The sequence below is a fragment of the Lingula anatina genome, chromosome 1 (assembly GCF_051362555.1).
Source record: "Lingula anatina isolate TDL-2025a chromosome 1, LinAna3.0, whole genome shotgun sequence".
Taxonomy (NCBI): Eukaryota; Metazoa; Brachiopoda; class Lingulata; order Lingulida; family Lingulidae; genus Lingula; species Lingula anatina.
The window spans coordinates 11,783,248-11,808,099 of NC_141767.1; the positions used below are offsets into that span (position 1 = coordinate 11,783,248).

Here is a 24,852-nt window from a genome sequence, read left to right on the forward strand (position 1 = left end):
AAAAAAAAATTAATGTATCATGTAACTGTATACATTTGCAGGTGTGACAGGAATGGTAGTCCGCTAGGAGCTGTTGTCCGTTTCCCATTACTTTGTACATATGACATACGTCCCACATACTAACCACAGTACTCCAATTAACCCGAACTTCTAATAATTAAAAGAGACCCCGGTCTTCCTTTCCTAGGACTAGCATTCCTGTCACCCCTGTACGTCCCACGTGAAAGAAATAAACAAGAAGACAAATGTTATTTCAGAAAAAAAATCAAACAAATTAGAATTGTCCTAAATCTTGTTAAAATGTTTTCTACTATTCTGTCCCGCGAAAAATATTTTTTTTTTGAGAGTTGAGTTTTTTATCAGTGTAGTAAAAAGAGATGTTTGCCGTTGGAATTTGGCAGGAATGCCGATTGCGGTTTGTCGTTGCCGTACCTAATCACGCTACTGTATACGGGATCTACACGCCAAAATGAACATTCCACGGGAAATAAACAATTTTTCCTACTAATGAATCACTGCTCAACCCGTCCCTGCACTTGGATTCGATGTTTTACTCCATTTTTAATTGAATTATTTAGTTCTAAATGACTGGCCAGACATTTAAAGCGAATTTTTTCCTGTATGTTCCAGAATGAACTATCGACGTCAGGTACTTTTATTTTGATGGGTTTTATAGATTTTAAGGTCTGAATTGGGAAAATTAGTAGCTTTGCATGATATGTAGACATAGCAAATATTGCTTCGGGAAATTTTCATACGCGTATAGTTTGGTCCAAGTTTGTACACTGTAATATGCATGTTTTTCGTCGTTGATATACATAACAATCTCGCTGTAACTTGGGGGGAAAATATCAGTATTATCAAAGGTTCAAATAAGTATTAGGAATAATTTTTCTCAAATTTATTTCCTGTTTATGCAATAAATCCATATAAATAAACAATTGTAGCAAACTCAATTTACTACGTTTTAAAGAGCCTGTTTTTAAGAGCCAGACCATTATTTTCTTAATTCCTGTATTAGTTGTGGCCTACGAAACACTCTGTGACTGTTACAAACGTTACTGGTTTCTAGCGCCCGTATCTTTCGACGTAAGACTTTGAAGCTTCCTTACAGCTCTCTGCCGCAGAATCAGGCCAATCACAAATTTGACGATCTTCGTTGAATACCAAGCCTGTTGAAAAAAAGTTTAAAAGCGCAGATTACATGTGGGTTCACTGTATGTCCAACATATATTGAAGAATGAATAACAACAGTAACTGCTTTACACGGATGGATCAAGTTTCCTTTAAATATTTCAATTCTTCATGAACAGAACTGACCTCTATTACTTCATATAAGAATAATAAAATGCAAAGATTTTCATAAGTCCCAATTAAATGAACTGTGTGAAATGTGCCTCTTCTGGGCCAAATGCAGACTAAAGCAAAGAATAGAGCTCAGTAGCGGGGTACATACGTACAATGTATGATTGCAACCATTTTTACCTCACGGGATGAAAAGTATAAGTGAGTATCTTTACCTGGGTTACACTTATTTGTTCCCATGAAATGTCCCTCGTGACACGTGTAGTAATAAGTACAGTCTCGCTCAGCATCGGCGTATTTTCCGTTCTCCTTCTCCATACAGTCTTGCTTTACCCCACACGGAGCTGGGGCATTCTCTCGCCTATGAAAACAAAATACCAGTAGGATTTCAAATAAAGACGGACTTAAGTAAAAGAAAAATAAGTTTGAAGACAATAGTTTAAATGGTTTTCCACTTATTATTCTATCTATGAAAGTGCACGGGGACAACAGACGCAGGTAACGACTACGCGTAAAGACGTGTCTGTACATAAAAAGGGAATATTTTATCGATGCGGTCTGTATCGGTACACTCTGAGGGGTACTAACAAGTAACACGTTACGCCCCCCGCTCTCTATACTTAATCGTGTTGAGCATGGATGCTTCGTTTAGGTTGACCCCATTACGAAATAACCAAGCTATTTAATATTTGCTAAAATCAAAAAGTGCACCGGTGAAGACTGCACCCAAGACTGGATTGAAAATCGATGCCGCTCGTTGTGAAAAAAGGGCCAAACAGTTTTTTTGAATCTGCACTTTTGCAGTTTGTCAAACTATTGAGAGAAACATATGCTAAAGCAATACTTCATTTATATTGATTAGTAGCAGCCAAATCTTTTTTATGCCTTTACTGGCTACTTCATAACTGTATACTGTTATTACCTATCACAGTCCCCAATATCTGTATTGAGTACGTAGTTGTAGTCGCATTCCACAAAAAAAGTTTTTCCAGAGACACATCTGTAGAAAGCTCTGCATCCACTCTCAATCACACCATCAGATCGTTTAGAACAATCGAAGTCTGAGTGAGTTGTCGGCCTCACCTTCCCGTGATTTATTGGTGGTGCTGCAATGCAGAAATTACTTGACGTATTAGTGATTCACGTGCTCTTGGTATGGGTAGGGGAACTGAGAGAAGGTGCTACAAGTACTAGCGAGCTGAAGACCAAGGTATCACAGTCTGCACAAGATCATAAATGCAACTCAATATTGTTATCGTCTATTTGGCTTTATGATAATATTATGAAACCCTGGACAAAAGCCAATTAATGAATTACACATTTTATGTGTCTCAATGAATTTCATGGTGTAGTATCTAGTAAGAGTTGAATTCCACTGAATCATAAAAGAAAAAAATTGTCAACCGATACACGGGATGTAGAAACATGAATGAATATTTTAATACCTTTAATTTCTCCCTGTAGCTTTGTAGCTGTGACTACACCGTCCTTGATGTCCTCTGGATCAGGCAAATCGGCACTCTCTTGGTGTTTACTGTCCCCTCCATCCATGTCGAATAACCCTGAAAGGGGGTCCGCATCCTGCTTACTAGGAATGTCCAGTTTTGGAAAGAAGGGAGGGCTTATCTCCTCTGTTAGCCCGTTTTGTTCTGGGACGTCCGGAAGGACATTGTGTCCGGGAAGCGATGAAGGGTGGTTGTACTCTTGAGGAATGCGAGGACCATTCTGTTCACGAAATACCGGTGGCCAATTGTTTCCTGGTAACATAAGAGCACCATTGTGTGCAGGAGACTCTACAAGTCCACGTTCTGGAAAATCATAAAGCCCTTTGTGCTCGGGGGAAACTATTTCGCCATCAAACTCACTAGACGTGTGTGTTTTTTGTAAATTTTGAAAATTGTCTGGGTGAACACGATTGACTGTCGTGGGGGCTTGTTTGTTATAATCTCCTGCACCAAAGCCATCGATGTCTGACCGAGGAGCTCCCGAAACAAGTTTGCGTGATCCTGAGCGTAAAGACACTGGCTTGTTCTTGAAATCGTACTGGTTGCGATCAAAGACATTTATGTTTCTAGTTTTGTCACTATTGTCAAAGCGTTGTGAACTGGGTAATGCTAGTTGTTGGCCCAAATTCCTATATGACGAACTGTCAAATGAAGGATCTGACACAGGACGCAAATCCTGATTACCATTTGGGTCGTGGTCCTCTTGTAAAAGGTAACCTGAACGTCTGTCTGCATTACTTTTCATATCAACACTAGCATGTCCTCTGTCAGGAAAGACTTCTAGGTTGCCATGTTCTTTACCGTCTGTAAAGCCTTCTAGGTTACCATGCTCTCTTCTGTCAGGGAAATGCTCCATACTACCATGCTCTGTACTGTCAGGAAAGTGTTCCATATAACCATGATTTCTACTGTTAGGAAAGAGTTCCATATCACCATGATCTCTTCTTTTAGGAAAGTATTCCATATTACCATGCTCTGTACTGCCAGGAAAGTGTTCTGCGTTACCACGTTCTCTATTGCCTGGAAAACGGTTTTGTTTAACTGGTTGCACTATGTGCTCTGGAAACTGTTGGTTTGGAGTACTTTGAATCCTGTCTACTGGAGCATTTGGTTGTAACTCATGGGGCAGTCTATTATATAAATGATCATTCTGAAATGGTGGTTGAGCACGTTGTTGAAAGCCTTGGCTGGGTTGTACAGGTTGTGGTCCTATCCTTCTTGCGCTACTTTCTAATTCTGGCGCAATAACATGGAGCGTACCGGTTTTAAATTCTTCTTCATTTTCCTGTAGGCCACCGACGTTCTGAAGGTTTTTATCATGGTTCTGAGATTCGGCGCTTTGAGGCTTTGGCTTTATTGTGTTTGCTTGTCCAGTTAAAGAGTGCGGCGTATGGTCTATAGGGAAGTCTCCCAGGCCATCATTCCTATCCATTGTGTTATGTCTAGCGGCACCAGGAAAATTCTCATTAGGGTTGAATGCATCGCCTGGTTTCTCTTCTGTCTCTTTACCAGTGTTCCTGGACGGTCCCAAATCTGCATTTAAATTCCATGATTGTCCTGTGCCTTTGTCTTTCTGAGTTGGGCTATTAGGTCGCAGAAGAGGACGACCTCTCAAATAATCATTCTTAGTTAAAAAGTTTGGTTTCTCAAAGCGGCCTGTTTTCCCTGTACGGGTTTCAGCAATACTCGAGGTGATAAACCTTTCATTACTTAATCTCGACTGACCGGTGGTAGAATGTGGTCTGAGGCCATACCTGGTTAAATGTCGTGTCGGCAACAGGTCTACATCGCTATCTTTACTATCAATACTATCATCGTTTCTGTGTGAAATTGGACCACGCTCTTTAAATAATTCATTTTCAACTGTAGTGACCCCATTTGTGTAACCGGCAGCTGGGAATTCGTTGCTACCACTTGGATATCCATCGCCTTTGTAACCATCAGTATTTTCGTTGTTATAAACTGTGGATACTACATCTTTACCAGTTCCTCCTACATGTCCGTCAGAATTATGGCCATTTAACTGATCGTTATTATATCCGCCTGCAAACCAGTTATTACGCTTGGGTTCGTCACCGTTATCATCTATATATCTGCCCTTTGTATTGTCCTCCACATTTCCACCATTTGTATTGTCTGCATACCCACCAACGTTGCCATGCTGAAACCCATTACTTTGTCCGTGTACAAAGCCTGTACCCATCATATGTTTTTGCTTATTGTTCCTGTCATTTTTATCAAGGGTCGAAGAGAGCGCATATTGTTGGTGCATCAAGCCTTGGAAATTTTCCTTTTCCCTGTGGTCTCTTGGATCTGGTGATCCAGGATGCAGAGTATGGGTGACTCCATTCTTGAGCGGCGGGCCAGGCGAAATGTGCGGACCTTTAGGTACTGTAAGAATACATTTGACGGTCAAACAGAGTAACTGGAAACGCGGTACATTCTACGCATATTGTTTGAAAAAGAAAAATCTGTAAATATTTCTCAAAAATCCAGGTAATTGAAATTCGTAAAATCTATCTTCCTGTTAAATAGTAGTACATGGCAGGATCCTAAAATCCCTAATATGTAATTTATGAGTAGGCTACATGTAGGCTACATGACTTACCTGCTACCCAGATGTCTGTTTCCATGTCTACCCAAATATCAGATGCGTGGAAAGTGTTACTAGCTGTACACTTAAACCGGTAAAAGCCACTTTTTGTAATTCCATAGTAATTTTTTCGCCGCAGGTCTCCCATGTACAAATGACTTCTCTTAGTCAAAATAATCTCACTGGACGGCTGAATCAATTTCCACGTATATTTTGGCCTTGGATTTCCGTTTGCATGACAGATGTATGTTTCCTGATCTTGCTGGTAGTCGATTCGAGCACTGCGTACGGGGACTGCGAATAGCAAAACAACGAATTCATATACTTCTTAATATAAGGACAGAACAATGTTTGTCTAGTTAAGAACATTTTATTTCTACCACAAAAATACAAGTTTGTAATTGCATAAATATATATTTTGTCACTTTAATGTATGCTATATTTCACCAAGTTAACATAAAATATGAGATTGCTTTCTAATGTTTGAGAGTTTTAAACGAATCTCTCGACAAAAAGCAACAAAGGACATAATATTATCTTGTTGAAATATGCTTCAAAATATAAAGCATTCAGAGCAGATCGAAGACAGTCATCAGAACTATAATTGTGGCGATGTTTGTGAGTTTCCAATTGGTTTTGCTGGCCGTGTTTGGCAGACCCATGACATGCGGTCGGTAGCGGCAATATGCCTCACGTGGCTGAGAAAAGCGTCTGAAGTGAGCAAACCACTTACATTTCACGTCGAGGGCTACATCATAATACAGCGGTTCATCCGGGCCGCTGCTCTTAGTTGCACACCGATAGACGGCAGCATCGTCTTCAGCGAACAGCTGCAGTTCCAGGGAGCTTACTGCATACACTGTTCGGTTGAAAAGTGGAGTTGTCTCACTATGGATCGTACCGTGCTTAATTGGCTTGAAGTCCGTGTCACTTGCACGACGACGAAACCACAGCAACTCCCCCGCGGGTTTCCCAACGTTAGCTCGGCAGTACAAGGTTGTGTTTTCCCCTTCTTCAAAATATTGTTTAGTGTCGTCGATGAATGGCCAAGATGGTGCCACTATATATAATAAAACAAAACATAAAATTATTAAAAACGGAAATCTGCATATCTGTGGTCTACACAGATAACTCATGCATGTTTAACTGGTTTGCAATCACGAAGAAGTTTTTTTCTTAAAATTATTTGCTAACTTTTTGCGTTTTACTAAAAGAAAAATGAATATTTCTCTGAATTACCGAAATAAAATTGTACAAATATGCCTTATCTTCGATACATACCGGTAGTTGCAAGGGCATGGCAGTTTTTTTTTTTTTTTTTTTTTTTTTTTTTTTTTTTTTTTTTTTTTTTTTGGGGGGGGGGGGGAGGGGGGGAATTTAGTAGGGCAACCATTACCCTTTGACGTTCCAGGAAAGACATTTTCACAATAACTCACCTCGGACGTCCATCTTCTTAACGTCAGCTACAGCAGGGCCGCCGATGGGTTTGATCAGACACTCATAATAGGCCTCATCTATCAACAGTACTGGATTGATAGTCAGCAGAACGAAGTTATTCCATGATTTTAGCCTCTCAAATCTGGGCTCATCAAACGGAAGAGAACCACTTCCACTCGAATCTTCTTTGTAGCCTCGCATAACATGCGGCCTATTTGTGGTGGTAGCATTTCTCATTTGTCGCAAGAATTTTTGGACTTCTTCTGTGGGGGTAACAATTTCTCGATTTTGTTTGTCGCCAAGCGTGTCAGTGGTAATGGCCGAGCGATGCGCGGAGACGGAGGTCGTGGCCCGCTTGGTAAGATACCTTTGCGTGTTCTGTTTAAAATGCGGTTCCACATCTGTTTTGGTGGGCAATAATTCATCATTTGGCGCGCTTTCGCTTTCAGGCTGGAAACTAGTGTAATGCGACAGTGGTTGTGAAATCGAATCCAGCATGGCACCCGATCCTAACTCATACTGGAGGAATGCTCTGCCCTTTAGGTCGTTATAGGACTGATTATAGAACGGTAGCGGGCTAAATTCGTAAACGAAGACTCTTCTTTTGGCTCCAGCGTATATTTTAGTCCAAGAAATATACTGTATTGTAAAGTCTGTCCCGTCAAAACCGCATCGTAGAGTTACTGGGCCACCAAATTTAGCATATTTGTTCGCCTGTAATTCCACCTCTGTAATTGGTTGAGGAGTCACTGAAAAACAAAATCGTCGTTAAGTTATAATTATAATTTACTACTACAAATTCCACTAGGAGATTTCAAGTTTAAACCAGCCATTGCAAATGCTATATATTTATTAATTGAAATTGCAAGTTAACTCCTCAACAGTTGAAAACATATCTCTAAGTTTTAAAACTGTATTTATCGTGACAATTATCTGTTACGTTTGACATTCTAAAAATCTCAGAGTGTGGCAACAAGGCATATGAATCATTTTGCCCCAAATAAGTATTTGAAAGCATGATTTTTCAAAACTTACCTGAAAACACAGCTAAGCCTATAAGAGCAAATGCGATTCCTCGTTTCCACATTTTGAATCTGAGGACAGGCCGTTACATTATTCCCATTAGGGTAATTGATCAAGTGAAAATAATACAGAAAGCAAATATGTGGCCCTCATAAAGAGAAATTGCACGATGATGCGATAGAATTGGCGGTTAAACCAACTGTTACCAACCAGTAAGAATGATGTTTCCACAGGTCGAACAATTAAAATCTGATAACCCTTCTTGCATTTCAAACATCCACTTAAGAAGAGTTTCGTGGCCACTACCTTGCCTCGCACAAGTTTCTTTACAGTAGCAGATTTTCTTGTCGCCTTTAGGTTATCTGTTACAATTTTCTACTTCCATCTGTTGTCAGAACGTTTAGACACACGCAATTATAATGCGGCAGCTGTCACATGAACACGCCCAGGAGACGCACACACCCGCACTTTAAATTGTTTAATATTTAAAATATGAACTGAAACTTACCGGTATGAATGGATGCTTCTTGGAAATAACAGTAGCGGATACAGCCACCCTCACACCTTTTTTTAAAAAAGGAGAAGAGATCCAATCTAAGGCCTTAAGTCGCGTCTCTAATATTGTTAAAAATCACCCTTACTGAGAACCAATTTTCAGAAAAAAATTCCGGAACAGAAAGTTCACCCAAGGACTAGCTTTTAGATAATAACCCACACTGGAATCACAAAAGTACGTTCAACACATTAAAAAATGAACAACATTGCACTCTATAATAGTATTTCAAAAGCAATATACAGTAATTTATCATTAACTACACAAAGCAGACACGCAATGTGTGTGTGTGTGTGGGGGGGAGGGGGGGGGGGGTGTAATGACAGACCGCTGTCGGGGATAGATAACGCTTTTATGCTTTTCTGTGCGCCACGAATCCTGCATCTTGATTCGAATCATTACAATGTCTTTTTTATTTGTAATGGAAACAGCTTGATTCAAAATGATACTTGTTCAGTCATTAACAAGCAATATCTTAATGAGCTAGACTGTTAAGCCTACTGGCTTCATTAGAAAAAGCTTTACAGTCGTCATTTCTCATAAGCTACGGTAATTTTAATAAGAATATGATTGTTTAATGTTCGGTTGATTACGATTATTATTGCCAGTCTTCTCAAAACATGACTCAGGCAAAAACAAAACCGCGTTACTTATTAGACTTCGCATATTTGCATGTTTAACCAAAGAAATATTAATTCCGTAGATATATATAGAAAAACCACCAACACCTCGGCGTGCTTTACACGGACTTTAGCTCAAGGAGAGCACTAATGCACAAAATCCTCAGGAGCCCAGCCATGCCAGCTCTGATTTTTTTGATATAGCGTTTTTAAAATAGGGCAAGAATCGACCACCTCTAGATATTATACCACGTAATCGGACAGTGCGCATTTTTTAGTTTAATGTTGTGGCATTTGTAAACACATACAAATATGTCATAAAAATGCTGCTATCTTAACATTTTAGGTACTCTCCACTGACACATCATGTGGACTATGACAATGAACAATACTTGGTCCAGTTTCGACAAGGTGATGACGAATCACTCCTGCGGCCAACCCAACCTGTCTTTCCGTCATCTGTGAGTTGTTAAAATACATGTAGGTATGTTGATTAGGTGAACTCGAAGAGAGTGTGGAAAGGAGTAAGGCAAAGAGGCCAAAATAGGTCAGTGATGTAAATCATTGTGTGTGTGTGATGATAAACACTGTCATTCTCGTAAGTGAGAGGTATTACAGAAACGTTTTTTCTTTTTTTTTTTTCTCAGTTTACACATTCGATGCGCGGTTTTGCTGGTCTTTGTGATTGTGGTGGCAGTGGTGAGATTAAGTGCTCTTTGCTACTGGTGCCATACCAATTGGTAGCACGTCAAAAGGCAGTGTTTCTGCCTCCAAAGGTAGAACTACTGCTACTGCTCTAAACACAACCGATGTCTCAGCAGTACCTCCGCGGATGCTGGAGAATGCTCAAATGTGGGGACGTAATAGTTTCAAGTAATTTACGTCTGCATGCTGTTCTATATAGCTTGTGACTTGTGCAGTAGTCAGATTTGTTTTCTATGTTCATTTCTTTGACAATAAATAACAGGATAACTTCAAATGTTAACTGTAGCTTAGACAAAGTGATCCGGATGTTCAGTTGTATGTGTAAATATAATTGTTAATTTTGCCAATTTAACAGTGCATTTTCTTTACTTGTCTGCCCACTACTTGTCATTTATCCATTTTTCCAGAGAATTTCTTGCCCAGTGTGGCTCAAAAGTGGTTGCGGCCACCGCATCATTGCTATGTATAGGAGTACACAATGCGCACAGTATGTGTGTCGGAGGAGGTTTCTTCATGACAGTTTATAACAGGCTAGAAATACTAACATGCTTTAGAAAAAAGTTTAAACAGTGTTATAGAAATCTTTTAAAGCAATATTTGAACTACACGTATATTGCATTAGAAATCTTTTTTAAAACAGAGTGTGAAACTGCACGGATAAAAGAATCTGTTAATGATCTTTAGCATCCTTATCAACAACACATAGCCTACTGGCCATTTAGAAAGTCAATTGTTTTAGGATGTATTTCATTGTATCTTAAAAGAAAAAGTCACTGAAGTCATAGTGTTAACATACATTCAAATTAAAGCACTCTGTACCTTTTTGGTTGTTTGCCTGCATGAGAAAATATACAGTCAATAATATTCATTGTTATAAGGGCCAACAAAACAGCATATACAACTGATGCAAGAAAACAAGCACCGGCTGCCGCTTATGAGACCATGTTCACCAACAACCCTAGCAAAACCGCATCTACTATGGGTAAGGCTGTAAAGTACTAGTAAAATAATGTGGATGTACATAATGCCATGGTGTACGCGATAACTTCTGATTCTCCAGATATGTGACAGAAATCTTGCTACACCTTAAGTTGTCTTCAAACACGGACGTCAGGTTTGCAGTATCATGAGTGTCGGGGCTGGTGTGTCTCTGTATGTTATGTCAGAGGATTCGACGGTATTCTCTTAATTGATTATTTTCTTTATAGGGGGACTGACCGTTGTTGTGCCAGGAGAAAAAAGAGGCTACTTGTTGACCCACCAACGTTTTGGTAAACTACCATGGAGAGAGCTGCTCGTGCCTACCATAAAAATGTGTAGAGCAGGGATAAAAGTCGGGAATTCCTTGGAAAGAGCCTTTTGAGTGAAAGAAAGGAAAATCCTTAAGTACAGATCTCTCAGGTGAAAAACATGACCTCCCTTGGGTTCAGAGACCTCATCTGCAGTGTTATCACAGACAACATAACTCATGGTACAGCATATTATGGACCAACATTTTACAACAGAATGACCGAGGGTACCTGTCAGTTTTGGCGGAAAAAGGGGGGTGCTGTTTCGGCTACCAGTACCATTAATTTATAGTATGTATATAAATGTTGTCAAGAGAAAACCCTTATCCAGCGGAAATCGGAATAAATGTAATTCCCCGTCTCCATCGAAACGCATCGATGCATATTTAGTAGCGTGTATTAGATCATCTATTTGAATGTTGGATGCCAATACTGTATATCTGCAACAGGGTTATGCTGACGAACGATATGACACAACATGAAGTCGTTTGATGTTAAAACTGATCAGACCTCGATCTTGAATCGGCGGTTAAACAGCGACGACATGAAATTGACTGGGTTCCATCTAGATCGACTTAGCACCCTTGGGGTTCACGCTAAATTGCTGTCAGCTTACGAGAGCCGAGCGAGCACATAGGGTAATTACCCTCTTACAGCTTTTAGTAGGCCTATGCAGGACAGACATTTAAGCCGGTCAGGCTGACAGCAATCTAGTGAGACTCCCCAGGGGGATAGATCGATCTAAATATCTGTGAGAATGGGATCTTATGCGCACAATTTCCGCTTAGAATATACATCGTATTTTGCTTTATATTCTTTAAGTTTGGAAACCGTAACATTAAACACATATATAAATTATCAGAGAAGAATACACTAAACTTCACGGAGAAAGGACGCTACGAAGACAGAGGCAATGGCGACGGGTTTTACTCGCCGCAAATAATAGCCTCGAAACTAACTGGTGATTTCGCTATTAGCGCACGGTCGCGATTTGCGGAGCTTTCGAGATATGGGATAGCGAGGAATCGCCATGCTTGCGCCCGCTCGCCATAAGCGAAGTTTTCGAGATACGGGCCCCTGTTGGTGCAACCGGGCCCAGTATCGTGAACGTGCAGATATATGTCCGGTGCTCATCTCTTTCTGTTGACAAGTGCCATATGTGGTGATTTATATTTATTAGTCTTTTGCTTACATTCTTTGCAAAAGACTAATAAATATAAATGTCAGAAACAGTGGTATAGGGCATATATGTATATAGATATAAGACATGTTAGGTTGACTTAGTAAATGGCAAGTCATTGGGTTGGGGAGTTAGATGAAGAGAGCAGTGTCATAAAGGCCCTTTACCACCATGGAGGAATCGCTGCAAAACACAGTGCATGACTATAGGAGTAGGGGTCAAGTCGAGGGAAAGATATATATATATATATATATATATATATATATATATATATATATATATATATATATTGTGTTATATATATAGTGATTACTAAACACATTATATATGTAGCCTTCTTATCGTAAAGTTTTTGTTTGTTAAAATAAGAGGAAGAAATTGTGATATATATATAGGCCTACATAATTAGTTTTCTAAAAACCAAGCTATACAGACGGAAGCTTTGTGTAAGAAACAAACAGATAACAACCTACATTTTCTACGTTAACTACGATAAGGCCACACTTTTTTAATTTTATGGATGACATCCTGCGCCCGCACGGATTTTCGCCCGTTCTCCAAAAAAAAAAAAAAAAAAAAAGCCCCCCCCCAGCCCCCAACAAAGTCGGTTGTCGCAAACGTTGTTATTGAATTTGCAAGGAAATGAGCTTTCTGCGCATGCGTATTTTCTCCACTTGGAAATGCGGCCACTTTGCTGTCAAATTCATCTCTAGGATTACTTTCAAATTACACAAAAATAAAAGTCATAAAGAGAACGGGCACCATTGTTTTGGATTGGTATGCCATTGATATTGGGCATGGAGATATCACCTTTTTACAATTGTGCGAAAGGCTGGCGTCGGCCGAAACATTTCTGTGACATTCTGTATAAAGCAGCACATTAATACCAGGTTTTCTGTAGCGAAAAAAGGATCGACAAGGGCGTCGAGGTATTTGGTGGGCTGAAGGTCGGACAGGCCACCTGACAGTTTAGCTGCCTCGTGTGAGTTGAAGTTGACAAAATGGCATCGTCTGAAATGACCTTTAATAGATTTGGTAGCATTAAGCATATCTTTGCATCATTTTTTAAACATTTCTGTGAAGTGTTCAAAATGCTTTAATATTCTGAGAATACAAATAAAGACACGCTGTTTGATTGATATTTGTTTTATTGATTGCTATACCAAATGAATGCATGAAATAACCTTAAATAGATTTGGTAATATGAAGTATATCAATTCATGACTTTTTTTTACATTTCTACGAAGTATTCACAATGCTTTTTAAAGCATTATTAAAATATTAAATATGAATATTAAAATATTCTGAGAGCGTGGATAAAGACGTATTGTTAGTTTGATACGTGTTTCTGTGGTTAAATTTGTGTTTCCAGCTGTGTACTGACAGCATTCCTTTACTTAAGCAGTTTTTTTTTTTTTTTAGACTGTTTTTTTTTTTTTCGCCCTCTCGCACCGATTTTGGGGTACCCAGAGGATGTCATCCATAAAAATAAAAAAAGTGTGGCCTAATTGTCATCAAACTCTCTCTGTACCAGCCTAGTCATAGTGGAAAACAAGCTACGACCGACTTTCACCACCTTGCTGGCAGGCGTTAATTTACAACTTAGTAAATACCGACGTAAACACTGTTCCAGCAAGGAGTATATCTGTTATAACTCCTTGGTTCCAGCTTGGTGCAACTTGGCTTTTCTCGGGTGTGGGGTTTTGCGTCCGGTTTACGCCGGCGCAACTGCTACGCTTCACCTATTATGACCTGTTGGTGCAAAAGGCCCAGTATCGTGGACGTGCAGTTGTATGTCTGGTGCTCATCTCTTTCTGTTGACAAGTGCTATTTAAGTACACCGTGTTTGACGTGATTTACATTCATTATTCTTTTGCAAAGAATGCAAGCCAATTGAATGTCAGAAACGGTGCTATATATGTAAATAGATATAAGGGCTGTTAGGTTGACTTAACACGGCAAGTCATTGGGTTGGGGAGTTAGATGAAGAGAGCAGTGTCATAAAGGACCTTTACTACCATGAAGGAATCGCTGCAAAACACTGTGCATGACTATAGGAGTAGGGGTCAAGTCGAGGGAAAGAAACAGCCCAAACGTATCAGGTAATTATTATTTGTGAAGACATACGAAGCTCCTAGGGTACAGAATCCTAATATTAAATCATCATAAAAAACACGATGGCGTGATTGAAACGTCATCGGTTTTTGCGCACCTGTGACGTTTACCGCTTACATATTTTGTTGTCAAATCCAGCCGGGTGAATTAAACGAGCTTGCTACCATTCAGTGTGGCAGGATATCAATAATGTTTGCTTATTCATATGCCCTATATACTTTTTTTTACAAGAGTTCAAATGTATGTGCATGTTATAAGGGTAACTGTCTCTTTATTTTTATCATGGGGAAGGGGTGGGGCTACAAACAAACATGCTCCTGTATAGGCCTACCCATCGACATGTTGCTTCGTTTTTCTAACAGGCATTAGTGATCACTCTCCTTTTGAAAGGAACTTGATTTGACAGTTTTCGCTTTATTTTTCTTTATTTTGCCAATTTTGCTGCCATTTTTAATGAAAACATGATGTCGTGTTATTCGACCCTACCATAAATTTCAAAAGGCTTTATTTGGCTGAAAAACATTTCAAAATCAATTTGAAGAAGGTACGAAAGGTATACAACATTGGTCAAAAAGGTTATCCCACCCCCAGTTTCATGCGCTTTTATTTATAAATGATCACATCACAGGAGTTAGTTGCTTTGATTGTATTTTCATTCCAGATACCACAACTAACATGATAAGTGGTACAGAAAATAAAAACAAGCGTGTAGATATCAATATTTAGTAGGGTACCATTTATTCACATTTATTACATGTACCCCCTCAAGTCCAACGTTTCACTGTGATTTTCACATTAAATTGAAAAGACACCGCCAAATGTCACCAAATTTACACACTCGTTAAAGGTATTCGTTAAAGGTCACGTGTTTATTAGCATGTGTGTTTACCGCATACTGTGATTATCTCCTGAAGACGGCGCCGCTGCCTTCAACAAGGGTAACGATTTTGTTTTGTGGGATATTGTACCATGTTTCCCAAAAAGCTTGGCGGAATTGGTCTGGACTATTTAGAGTTTGGTTCTCCTCTAGACTGCACACCTCAGTTCATGTCACGGGTGCTCAGTAGGTTTATTATCAAGACTCAAAGATGGTTTTTGCAGCCTCAGAACATTGGGTTTCTGCAACTAATCACTCACCAGACCAGAACTGTGAGCAAGTGTGCTGTCATGATGAAGCCTGGATTCCCCCCCAAAGTCACTCCATGTAATCATTTATAAATAAAAGCGGAAAAGCGGGGTGGGACAACCTTTTTGACCAATGTTGTGTGTCTAATATATATGCTAACAGGAAAATGTTTCTTGCATCAAGTCATTTATAATTATAAAAAGACAAGAAATATGCTACGTTTCTTGCAAGAAAAGTTTGAACTAAAAACGTGACATACATATGCAGTACTGGTTTGTTGATATTTTGCAAAAAAATGAGTCTAGCCTTATATTTATTTCCAAGTTCCATCGTGTACGCATCTCCAAAGATACGTAACATTTATAAAAAAACACGTTTGTTCAACTGACCAGTAGATTTTTTCCAGGATGAATTGTTCTTGGTTTATTTTCGTATTTATGTTAATCTAAGATCATTCACAAAAGATTTGAGGCGTACTGCTTTCCATTTTGCAACTTCCAGAGCGGATACAGTATCTTGGACCAATTGATTTTCTATATATTCTATCAATGAAATTTGAAGATACCCTTTTTTCAGTTTCCGCAAACGATGCGCAATTTTGCTGGTATTTGTGCTTGTGGTGGCAGCGGTGGGATTGATTGCAGTTCTCATCGATACTGGCACCATACCTGTGGGTGGCACGTCAAAAAGCAGCGTGTCTGCCTCCAAAGGTGGAACTACTGCTACTGTAATTGCAGCTGATGACCCTGAGGCACCTCCCTCGGCTTCACGACTGGGAGAATACAGGTTTGCCGCCGTAGCTGCGGATGCTGGAGAATGCTCAGAAGTGGGGACGTAAGTTACAAGTACATGTAATTTGCGTCTGTATGCTGTGCTATGTAGCTTATGAATGGTTCAGTATTCAGATTTGCCCTTTCATGTTGCCCCTTTATTGACAACAAAAACAAGAGGATCAGTTCAAATATAATCTGTAGCTCAGACCCAGTGATCTGGTTATTCAGTTGTATGTGTAAATATAACTGTTAATGTGCCATTTTATCAATGCACTCCCTCTCTGCCCACTACTGCCAACCCACTTATCATTTATCCATTTTTTTCAGAGAATTTCTTGCCCGGTATGGCTCAGCAGTGGATGCGGCCATCGCATCATTGTTATGTGTAGGAGTACACAATCCGCACAGTATGGGCCTCGGAGGAGGTTTCTTCATGACAGTTTATAACAGGTTATATATATATATATATATATATACATATATATATATATATATATATTGTAAAATTAATTTTTAAATATTGCTTAAATATCAAATATAGTTTTTTAACATGTATATAACATATGTAAGGTCAATCTTTTGAACAGAGTGTGAAACTAAAAGAATCTGTTAATGACATTGCATCCTTTTCAACAACATTTACTTGATATTTAGAAAGTTCCTTGTTTTAGGATATATTTGATTGGATCTTGAAAGAAAAAGTCATGGAAGTCGTAGTGTTGACATACATTCAAAATCACTCTGTACCTTTTTGGTTGTTTGTCTACATGAGAAAATACACAGTCAATAATATTCATTGTTATAAGGGCCAACAAAACAGCATATACAATTGATGCAAGGGAACAAGCACCGGCTTCCGCTAATGAGACCATGTTTACCAACAACCCTAGCAAAACCGCATCTACTATTGGTAAGGCTGTAAAGTACTAGTAAAACAATATGGGTATACATGCCGTGTAACCTTGCGTGATAGCTTGTGACACTTCAAAATGTGGCAAAAACTTTTTTCTCTCTCTCTCTTTCTTAAGTTGTGCTCAAGCACGGACTTCAGTTTTTCAGCAGCAGGTGAGTCGACGCTAGTGTGTCTCTGCATGCCATGCCATAAGATTAGAAAAAAAATTCGATGACTATGCAGGCGCAGAATTATGCTATTTTTCAAAAAAACTATTTACTGTTTTTATTGTTATTATTTACAAGGGATTTGGAGACTGCGTAGATCTTAAAGGGATAATAACTCTTCGTCTGAGAACTATATATCACAATAAAAACATTGTGAACAACTCATAGAAATATTATATATTCTGTTTTACCACAAAAACGGCAGTTATAGTTAGTATTCTGATATCTGAGCTTGTCCTAGGCCACGTGACCTCCATTGATGGCTATAGTCTTACTCTTAAGAGATTATAAAAAAAATTTAGAAAAAAAAACAGGGACTAATTTTGAATGTAAAAATGGATTCATTAACCATTGGTAAGTATGGAAAAATTGTTGTTTACTCCAGGAAAATTCATTTTTTTGCCAAAACGATGAGTTAATATCCCTTTAACTGAAGGTAAGATCAGGGATGGGAGCATTTATTACGATGATGTTCTTGACATAATTATTTTCTTAATAGGAGGACTTGCCATTGGTGTGCCAGGAGAAATAAGAGGCTACTGGTTGGCCCACCAACGTTTTGGTAAACTACCGTGGAGGGAGCTGTTCGTGCCTTCCATAAAAATGTGTAGATCAGGGATAAAAGTCGGGAATTCCCTGGAAAATGCCTTAAGAGTTCGAAAAAGGGAAGTCCTAACTGACACTAGTCTCAGGTCTGTATTGCATATTTCGTTTAGGAATATATATCAAAATACAAAGTTAGGGTCGACCTGCATTACTGCGTATGAATTACTTGAGGAATGTAAGATATCTCCCCTTTCCTTGGGGATTAACTATCGCAACAGTGTATATTCAGTTTACCAACAATTAATATCCTTGAATGTGTAGACCTGGACTTTGTCAAATTCTTTCTGAGCTTTCTGAGCTTTAGTCGATATCACATCTTGAGGTCTGCAAAACTAAGACCAAATATAAACATTTATACTTGGTCTTGGTGCAAAACAGATTGGCCAGGACCAATAAGAAGTTTGGCATCTATTTCATAGTTTTGCGGTATTTTACAGCGAAGTGTTCGCCCCAAATGGAAACTTATTAAAAGCAGGGGATACGATGTACAGGTTCAAGTTAGCGGATACGCTGGAGAAAATTGCCAATGCGACTGATGGAGGATCGGAATTTTACGACTCTGAACTGACTCAAGACATCGTTGATGAGATCCAGGCGAAAGGTAAACTCTCTTTGCTCATTCAATCAATCATATCCACTGCAGTCGACCGTCAACACCATTAATTTAACATAAATAGATTTCCAATCCCTTCTATGTTTGTAAGGCTGATATACCGTTACATGCCGTACATGTCTTATGAGAAGTCCACATCAAAATAGGCCATGGGTAATAAATTCAAATGTTGCATTTTAAATCTGAGTGTGAATAGCGATTATATTTTAAATGTAGAAATGTATTAGGCTGCTGGAGAGTAATTGATTTGGGTGCATCTTGACATTAGGTGGCATCATAACAAGACAGGACATGCGCGATTACAAAGCAAAAGAAAAGAAACCCCTGGTCCTTGAAATGCAAAACGGAATGAAAGTGTTCTCACCTCGACCTCCATCTGGTGGCGCTGTTTATCAGTTTATACTTAACATTCTCCAAGGTAAGTAGACTGTAGGCTCATAGGTTTTTGCCTTTTTTGGAAATATATTATTTAGGTTTTGATTTTAATGCCTTGTATTGTTTAGGCTAAAGAATAAGAGTTGGGTAACTTCTCTGGCTAAAGAGGCTATTTCGCGTGCAGGATGGTGAAGTTGGTGGCCTGCTGATCAAATATAGGTGTGTTTGCACGCACAGCGATATGTCAGATGACGTTTTTTATTAGCGTAAGTATATACATATATACTCGTAAATCTAAACATACATATACACACGTACTAAAGCATGCGCACCCGCATACGTACATGTGCATTTTACACGCACATGCCTAGGCCCTATATCCTTCACGCATTCGTAACCACACACACACACACACACACACACACACACACACACTTGTACTTAGCTGTAAAGCTATTCGTTACAATTTATAGCGGTCAAGAGCTGTACTGGTATTTTAGTAAGTGTCTAAAGGCTGACAGTGATAAATCACTTACTTTATAATATCATTATTACCTTCGCCAAGGAGGGTACGTTTTCACCCCTGTTTGTTTGTTTGTCATCAACATAACTCAAAAAGTTATGGATGAATTTCGATGGAATTTTCAGGGTAGGTCAGAAATGGGTTAACTTAGAAGTGATTAGTTTTTGGTGGTGATCTGGATAAATAATCAATCAATAATCAAAAGTAAAAAAACTAAGTTATGGACCGATTTTGATGACATTTTTAGGAACTGTCAGAAGTGGGCCAAGGCACAGATGATTAATTTTTGGTGGTGATCCGGATCAATAACCAATCAATAATCAATAATCAAAAGTCAAACAACTAAGTTATGGACCGATTTTGATGAAATTTTCAGGAACTGTCAGAAGTGGGCCAAGGAACAGGTGATTAGTTTTTGGTGGTGATCCGGATCAATAATCAAAAAACGAAATCATTATAGAATGCAAATTTAGGGGTGAAACGGCATTGGATGGAGACTTTGCTGCCTTGGCAGAGGTCTGCGCTCTCTGAGTAGTTTTCTACTTAACATAATAGCTTGCATAAGTATATAGACTTAACATGTATAAAGGCAGATTGTTTAGTATAGCAGAAACAATTTCGTTGATTATAGAGTGTTTGTTCTAAGCATCCAATACAGACTATTTCAGTTTTATCTGTACCAGGCATGTATGAGTACAGTAGATATTTGTACTCCATCACCTAATTGGCTGTTGAGACGATAGAAATGTGAGAACATATATTCGTATACTGGTATATCAAACTGCCAGAAATGACTACAAAGAGGATGCATATACTCATAACAATGATCGAGTAAGAAGCATATATTAATACATTGCTAAGATTCATGCCCGATGCCTCACCTACCGGATATCGAGCATATCTATTTATAAATAAACGTAGGAGCATCTACCTTCACAAGGCGTATGATATAGCAATACATAGGCCTCGCCACATATGATGTCTTGATTATGCAGAGTTATCAGGTGAGACGGTTGACAGTATTCCAGTTATTGATAATTTGAGTTTTCTTTTTGTCAGTCTGCATCAAAGTAGAGTACAGGTCAATGTTGCGGTACGACTTGATATATAAGTGGTCATTATTCCAGTTAGGTGTCTCAGCTTTAGCTATGCATATAGTTATAAATTTCTGAATGAGCAATATGACGATATAAAGACCCGGTTGCCTGTTATCAATGGCACCCAAAACTAAAATCTGTATTTTTCTCTCAAGCCGTAACTTGTAATTTTGTTGAATAATCTGCAGCAGGCATGTCCATATGTTTTGGACATGGACACATTACCATAATAAATGTTTTAATGTTTCGGCCTCAATTTGACAAAAGGTGCATATCTGTGGCTCACACAACTTTATTTTTTCCAACCGGTAATTAGTAAAATAGATACCATGATTTACCTTAAACTGTAATCTTGAGTATATACATGTAAAAGGTGCAGTGTAAATCAGATTCCACGTCATTTCTTCAAGTAAGGCCCCGACTCTTGTTTCCCAGTACCTGCTAGCCCTATTTAACGATGGGTTGCTGTTTTTTAAAAGCATGTTATAAAAAAACTTTCTCATCTTTTGATATGAGTATCTTTATGTTATCATTCGAAATCCCGTCAATATTTTTCCCATACTCTTTTTTGACTGAGCGCCAGTCTCTTGGAAGTGACTTTTTCAATCCCAGATATTGAAGAAAGCTGAAGGTTAGCACTATATTTTTTTGGTTTAATTCTTCTAATGTGCAAAGTTTCCCCCTAGCGTTTACAATATCAGAAATAAAGTAATTCCCTGCTCCAAGTTACAAAAGTATATATAAATATACTGGTATTTGACGCGCAGCCACTATTCCATTATTCAACTGTGTTGCATGCCATTCTTTCAAACACTAAATCCGGAAAAATTTCGTCTTATTACCACGTAGCTTATCTATTTCACAAACTGCCTAGTTTTTGTGCGTGTTACACGATTTCTACTTATGTGAAGATTAAACACTGAACTTGCCTAAAAGGATTAGATTTTTTCGGCAAGGAAGTATAGAAGTCCTTGTTATCGGTAACTTTGGCTGAAATTTATAATGCGAGCTCTTTGATACCTAAGGATAACCAAAAATTAGACTCATGGGTAGAATCCATTCAAGTAAAAATGATTGTACCACGAAGTACTTCAGTATGGTATCGCGTCAAAGATAGCGGGATAAGTCCAGTTAACAAGTGTTCCATAATAGCCATTACTGACCATAAAATCTTCCATGTTTTATAGAACCGAAACGAATAATAATTCTAGCTAATTCTAACTCTTTTTGCTAATCACATATAATAAATCTTACAGGTTATAATTTTACTGCTCAAGAACTTCATCGCTCGCATGCAGTACGTACACATCATCGTATGGTAGAAGCAATGAAGTTCGCGTATGCAAAAAGAACCGAATTAGGCGATGAAGACTTTTTGAGAAATACCACTTTAGACCAGGTAAAGATATCGCTTATTTTTGAGGAAGCATTCTTTTATTAGCGAAGTAAATGCTCGACCCATTTCCCGGAATTTCTATTTCGTTCCATATAAGGGCTTTGATCAAAGTGAATTGCTGATATTACTGCATTTATTATTGAATGTTTTAGCTGGTGAAAAACATGACCTCCCTTGAGTTCGGGGACCATATCCGCAGTCTCATCACAGACAACACAACTCATGGTACAGCATATTATGGACCAACATTTTACGACAGAATGACCGAGGGTACCTCGCATCTGTCAGTTTTGGCAGGAAATGGAGATGCTGTCGCGGTTACCAGCACCATTAATTTATTGTATGTATATAGATTTTGTTAATGAAAACGAAACCCATTTCCACCGGGAATCTAATTCCCCGTCTCCATTGAAAGACATAAATGCATATTCAAGTGAAGGATAGTTACATGCATAAGATTATCTGTTTGAATGTTGAATACCAAATATCTGCAATAGAGCCTAAGCTGACTTAACTTGACATAAAACATCATGAAGTAGTTTGCCGTTAATAATGAGTAAGATATACATTTACGTTTAGTGCTGTTTATTTATCTATTTTTGTATTAACGTAGTAGACATTTCCGTATGTTTCAGTATTGGTAAGTCCAAATTTTATGAAGTAAACTTTACTTCGGAAAATTATTTATTCATGTAAGTCTGTTTTCAGTTTAGGATCTCGAGTTCGAGGGAACAAGACAGGAATTATATACAACGATGAAATGGATGACTTTTCCTCTCCAAACATAACCAATGCATTTGGAATCCCACCGTCTCCTAACAACTTCATTCGACCCGGCAAGCGCCCTCTATCGTCCATGTGCCCAACCATTGTAGTTAATAAGAACGGTGACGTTATCCTGGTTGTCGGAGCATCCGGTGGAACCAGGATCACCACTGCCATCGCATATGTATGTTATCTTCTGTCGTATGTATTTAGAACAGTACTCATGTTTTAGTACAATTTGGTACAATATGTCATGAACGGATTTTCAGTGGTGGGCATCCTCGTCTAGCCATATTTTATACGTCTCTTTCCTTGCCTGCGGCTCAACAATACACTCGTAACATTTCACGAACAGCTCGGCGACTCGCACTGTATCAATCACATAATTCTAATCCAGAGGCACATCCTTAAAGTATGTTTGTTATCACGGCACTATTACTATAATCGAAACTTGATTACGTTACAAATTTTCAGGTTACGGCACGTACACTATGGTTCGGTGAAAATATCAAGCAAGCCATCGATGCTCGTCGAATTCATCACCAGCTGTTACCGCCTGAAATAAGTTATGAGGAAGGGTTCAGAAAAGTAAGGCTTAAAAGAAATTTCAGTTGTATCTTTTTTTTGTGCTTTGTTACCGCCCCATAAATATGTAATTAAATAATGTAAAATTAACCGAACCAAAATGCTTCGTTTCAGGTGTACATCTCGGGTCTGAGGGCGCTAAACCATAATTTAACAGAGAGAGCTGTCGGGGGCTCTGTGGTACAGGGTATTCACAGAAGCGGAAGTACCATCTATGCAAACTCGGACTTCAGAAAAGGTGGCTATCCTGACGGTTATTAGAAACTACAGTTTTAGAAAGCGTATTACCTACCTCCGGTGTAATGATAATAGAATTTTTTTAATGAGATTATTTTATGTTCGATCTGTCCTATTGTCATTTCCCGTCAGCTATTATTGGGTTTCTTCAAAACAAGTGCTGATTAAGCTGGGCTAAAATTCACTCGACATATATGCACAATATGTATTAATAACATATTTTACTAGGAAGAAAATTATTTAGGTCAGCAGATAAGGAGAACACCCTGACAAATACTATCTAAACTGTCTGGCGATCGTTCATCGCATAAAATTACAAGCATTAGTACCATACAGGCTTACGTGCCCGTTTTCTATCAAGAGATGATGAGAATGAGTTTATGAATTCTCACAACAGAAAAAGAGCTTAATATAAGGGACCATTCCCACAGATATTTGGATCGATCTATCTCCCTGGGAAGTCTCACTAAATTGCTATCAAGTAACCGGCTTAAATGTCTGTCACACGTAGTAAAGCTATTAGGGGGTAATTATCTTTACACCCTAGCTAATTCGGTAGATGGATCGATCTAGGCATGGGAACCCGGTCTAAGACATAAACCCGTCGTACTAGCTGAATTGATCTTACTCTGAAGTAGCGGGGCTCCTTGCTAAAGTGCTTTCAGTGTAATCAGCTCAATTGGCTAGCTCGCCCCCTTGAGTACCAAGGGGCTAATTGACCATCGTTTATTACCCCCTATCAGCTGGAGAAGGCGTGTCAGATATTTATGCCGCTTACACTGCATGCAAATTAGCAGGAATCCCCGCAGAGTTTGATCGGTCTAGCTAGTGCGATGGATTTATGGGAACGCTCCCTATAAAACTTTATACGGCAAAATTTTGGAAAACTGTTTAACGCTAAGACCTTTACACGTTCAAGATTTCCTTGCTTGACTGGTTGAGATTTTTGTCTAGTAGAAGGGAGGTTGAACTTGCACGACAAATACAATGTGCTCGGATATTTGACTTTTTTTTCTTATATATATTTTACCCTTATATTTTAACATTAAATATCTCTGGTTTTAAAGTTGTGAATACATGTAGATATACTTCAATATTCCAAGCATCTCTACATTCGAAACCATTGCATTGATTTAAATTCCCACCAGTGCAAACCTGTGCAAACTGACCAAACAAGATAATGATTTTCGTACTGAAAGCATTCCGGTATGTCATCGTGCTATAATCAACTACACCGCTTACAGGATAAAACTTGTATTACAACAAAATGCAATAAATTTTGTCAACAAGAATAAAATTTTTTTTTGTGTGG

At 38.7% G+C, this 24,852-nt stretch overlaps 2 protein-coding genes and 1 long non-coding RNA gene across 3 annotated transcripts; 2 read left to right on the forward strand and 1 right to left on the reverse strand.

Annotated features, from left to right (window-relative positions):
• Nucleotides 1-886: 886 nt before the first annotated feature.
• Nucleotides 887-7,677, reverse strand: LOC106175515 (uncharacterized). Its single transcript, XM_013557560.2, has 7 exons — nt 6,840-7,677; nt 6,137-6,463; nt 5,419-5,697; nt 2,751-5,201; nt 2,228-2,411; nt 1,521-1,666; nt 887-1,172 (listed from the first exon to the last, which is right to left on the reverse strand). The coding sequence occupies exons 1-7, from the start codon at nt 7,336-7,338 to the stop codon at nt 1,069-1,071; spliced, it is 3,990 nt and encodes a 1,329-aa protein (XP_013413014.2). The 5' UTR covers nt 7,339-7,677; the 3' UTR covers nt 887-1,068.
• A 2,001-nt stretch (nt 7,678-9,678) lies between these two features.
• LOC147763980 (uncharacterized) lies at nt 9,679-12,439 on the forward strand. Its single transcript, XR_015331713.1, has 3 exons — nt 9,679-9,909; nt 10,149-10,723; nt 10,950-12,439. It is a non-coding gene; the product is annotated as an uncharacterized LOC147763980 (long non-coding RNA).
• A 1,530-nt stretch (nt 12,440-13,969) lies between these two features.
• On the forward strand, nt 13,970-24,837 carry LOC106165529 (glutathione hydrolase 1 proenzyme). The gene is made up of 12 exons (XM_024074203.2): nt 13,970-14,312; nt 16,028-16,285; nt 16,552-16,674; nt 17,031-17,134; nt 17,843-18,035; nt 18,387-18,550; nt 18,831-18,980; nt 21,814-21,956; nt 22,106-22,293; nt 22,662-22,902; nt 23,193-23,306; nt 23,418-24,837. Exons 1-12 carry the CDS (start codon nt 14,230-14,232, stop codon nt 23,562-23,564), a joined length of 1,908 nt encoding a protein of 635 aa, XP_023929971.2. The 5' UTR covers nt 13,970-14,229; the 3' UTR covers nt 23,565-24,837.
• Nucleotides 24,838-24,852: the final 15 nt, after the last annotated feature.

Bases quoted from the DNA above. Each gene is read 5' to 3' on its own strand.
- LOC106175515 (XM_013557560.2), bottom strand. From the start codon at position 7,338: ATGCTGGATTCGATTTCACAACCACTGTCGCATTACACTAGTTTCCAG. The intron at 6,464-6,839 runs GTGAGTTATTGT...TATTATATATAG, and splicing joins TAAGAAGATGGACGTCCGAG to TGGCACCATCTTGGCCATTC. The intron at 5,202-5,418 runs GTAAGTCATGTA...GTATTCTTACAG, and splicing joins AACAGACATCTGGGTAGCAG to TACCTAAAGGTCCGCACATT.
- LOC106165529 (XM_024074203.2), top strand. From the start codon at position 14,230: ATGAAGGAATCGCTGCAAAACACTGTGCATGACTATAGGAGTAGGGGT. The intron at 18,036-18,386 runs GTCTGTATTGCA...GGTATTTTACAG, and splicing joins CTAACTGACACTAGTCTCAG to CGAAGTGTTCGCCCCAAATG. The intron at 21,957-22,105 runs GTAAAGATATCG...TGAATGTTTTAG, and splicing joins GAAATACCACTTTAGACCAG to CTGGTGAAAAACATGACCTC.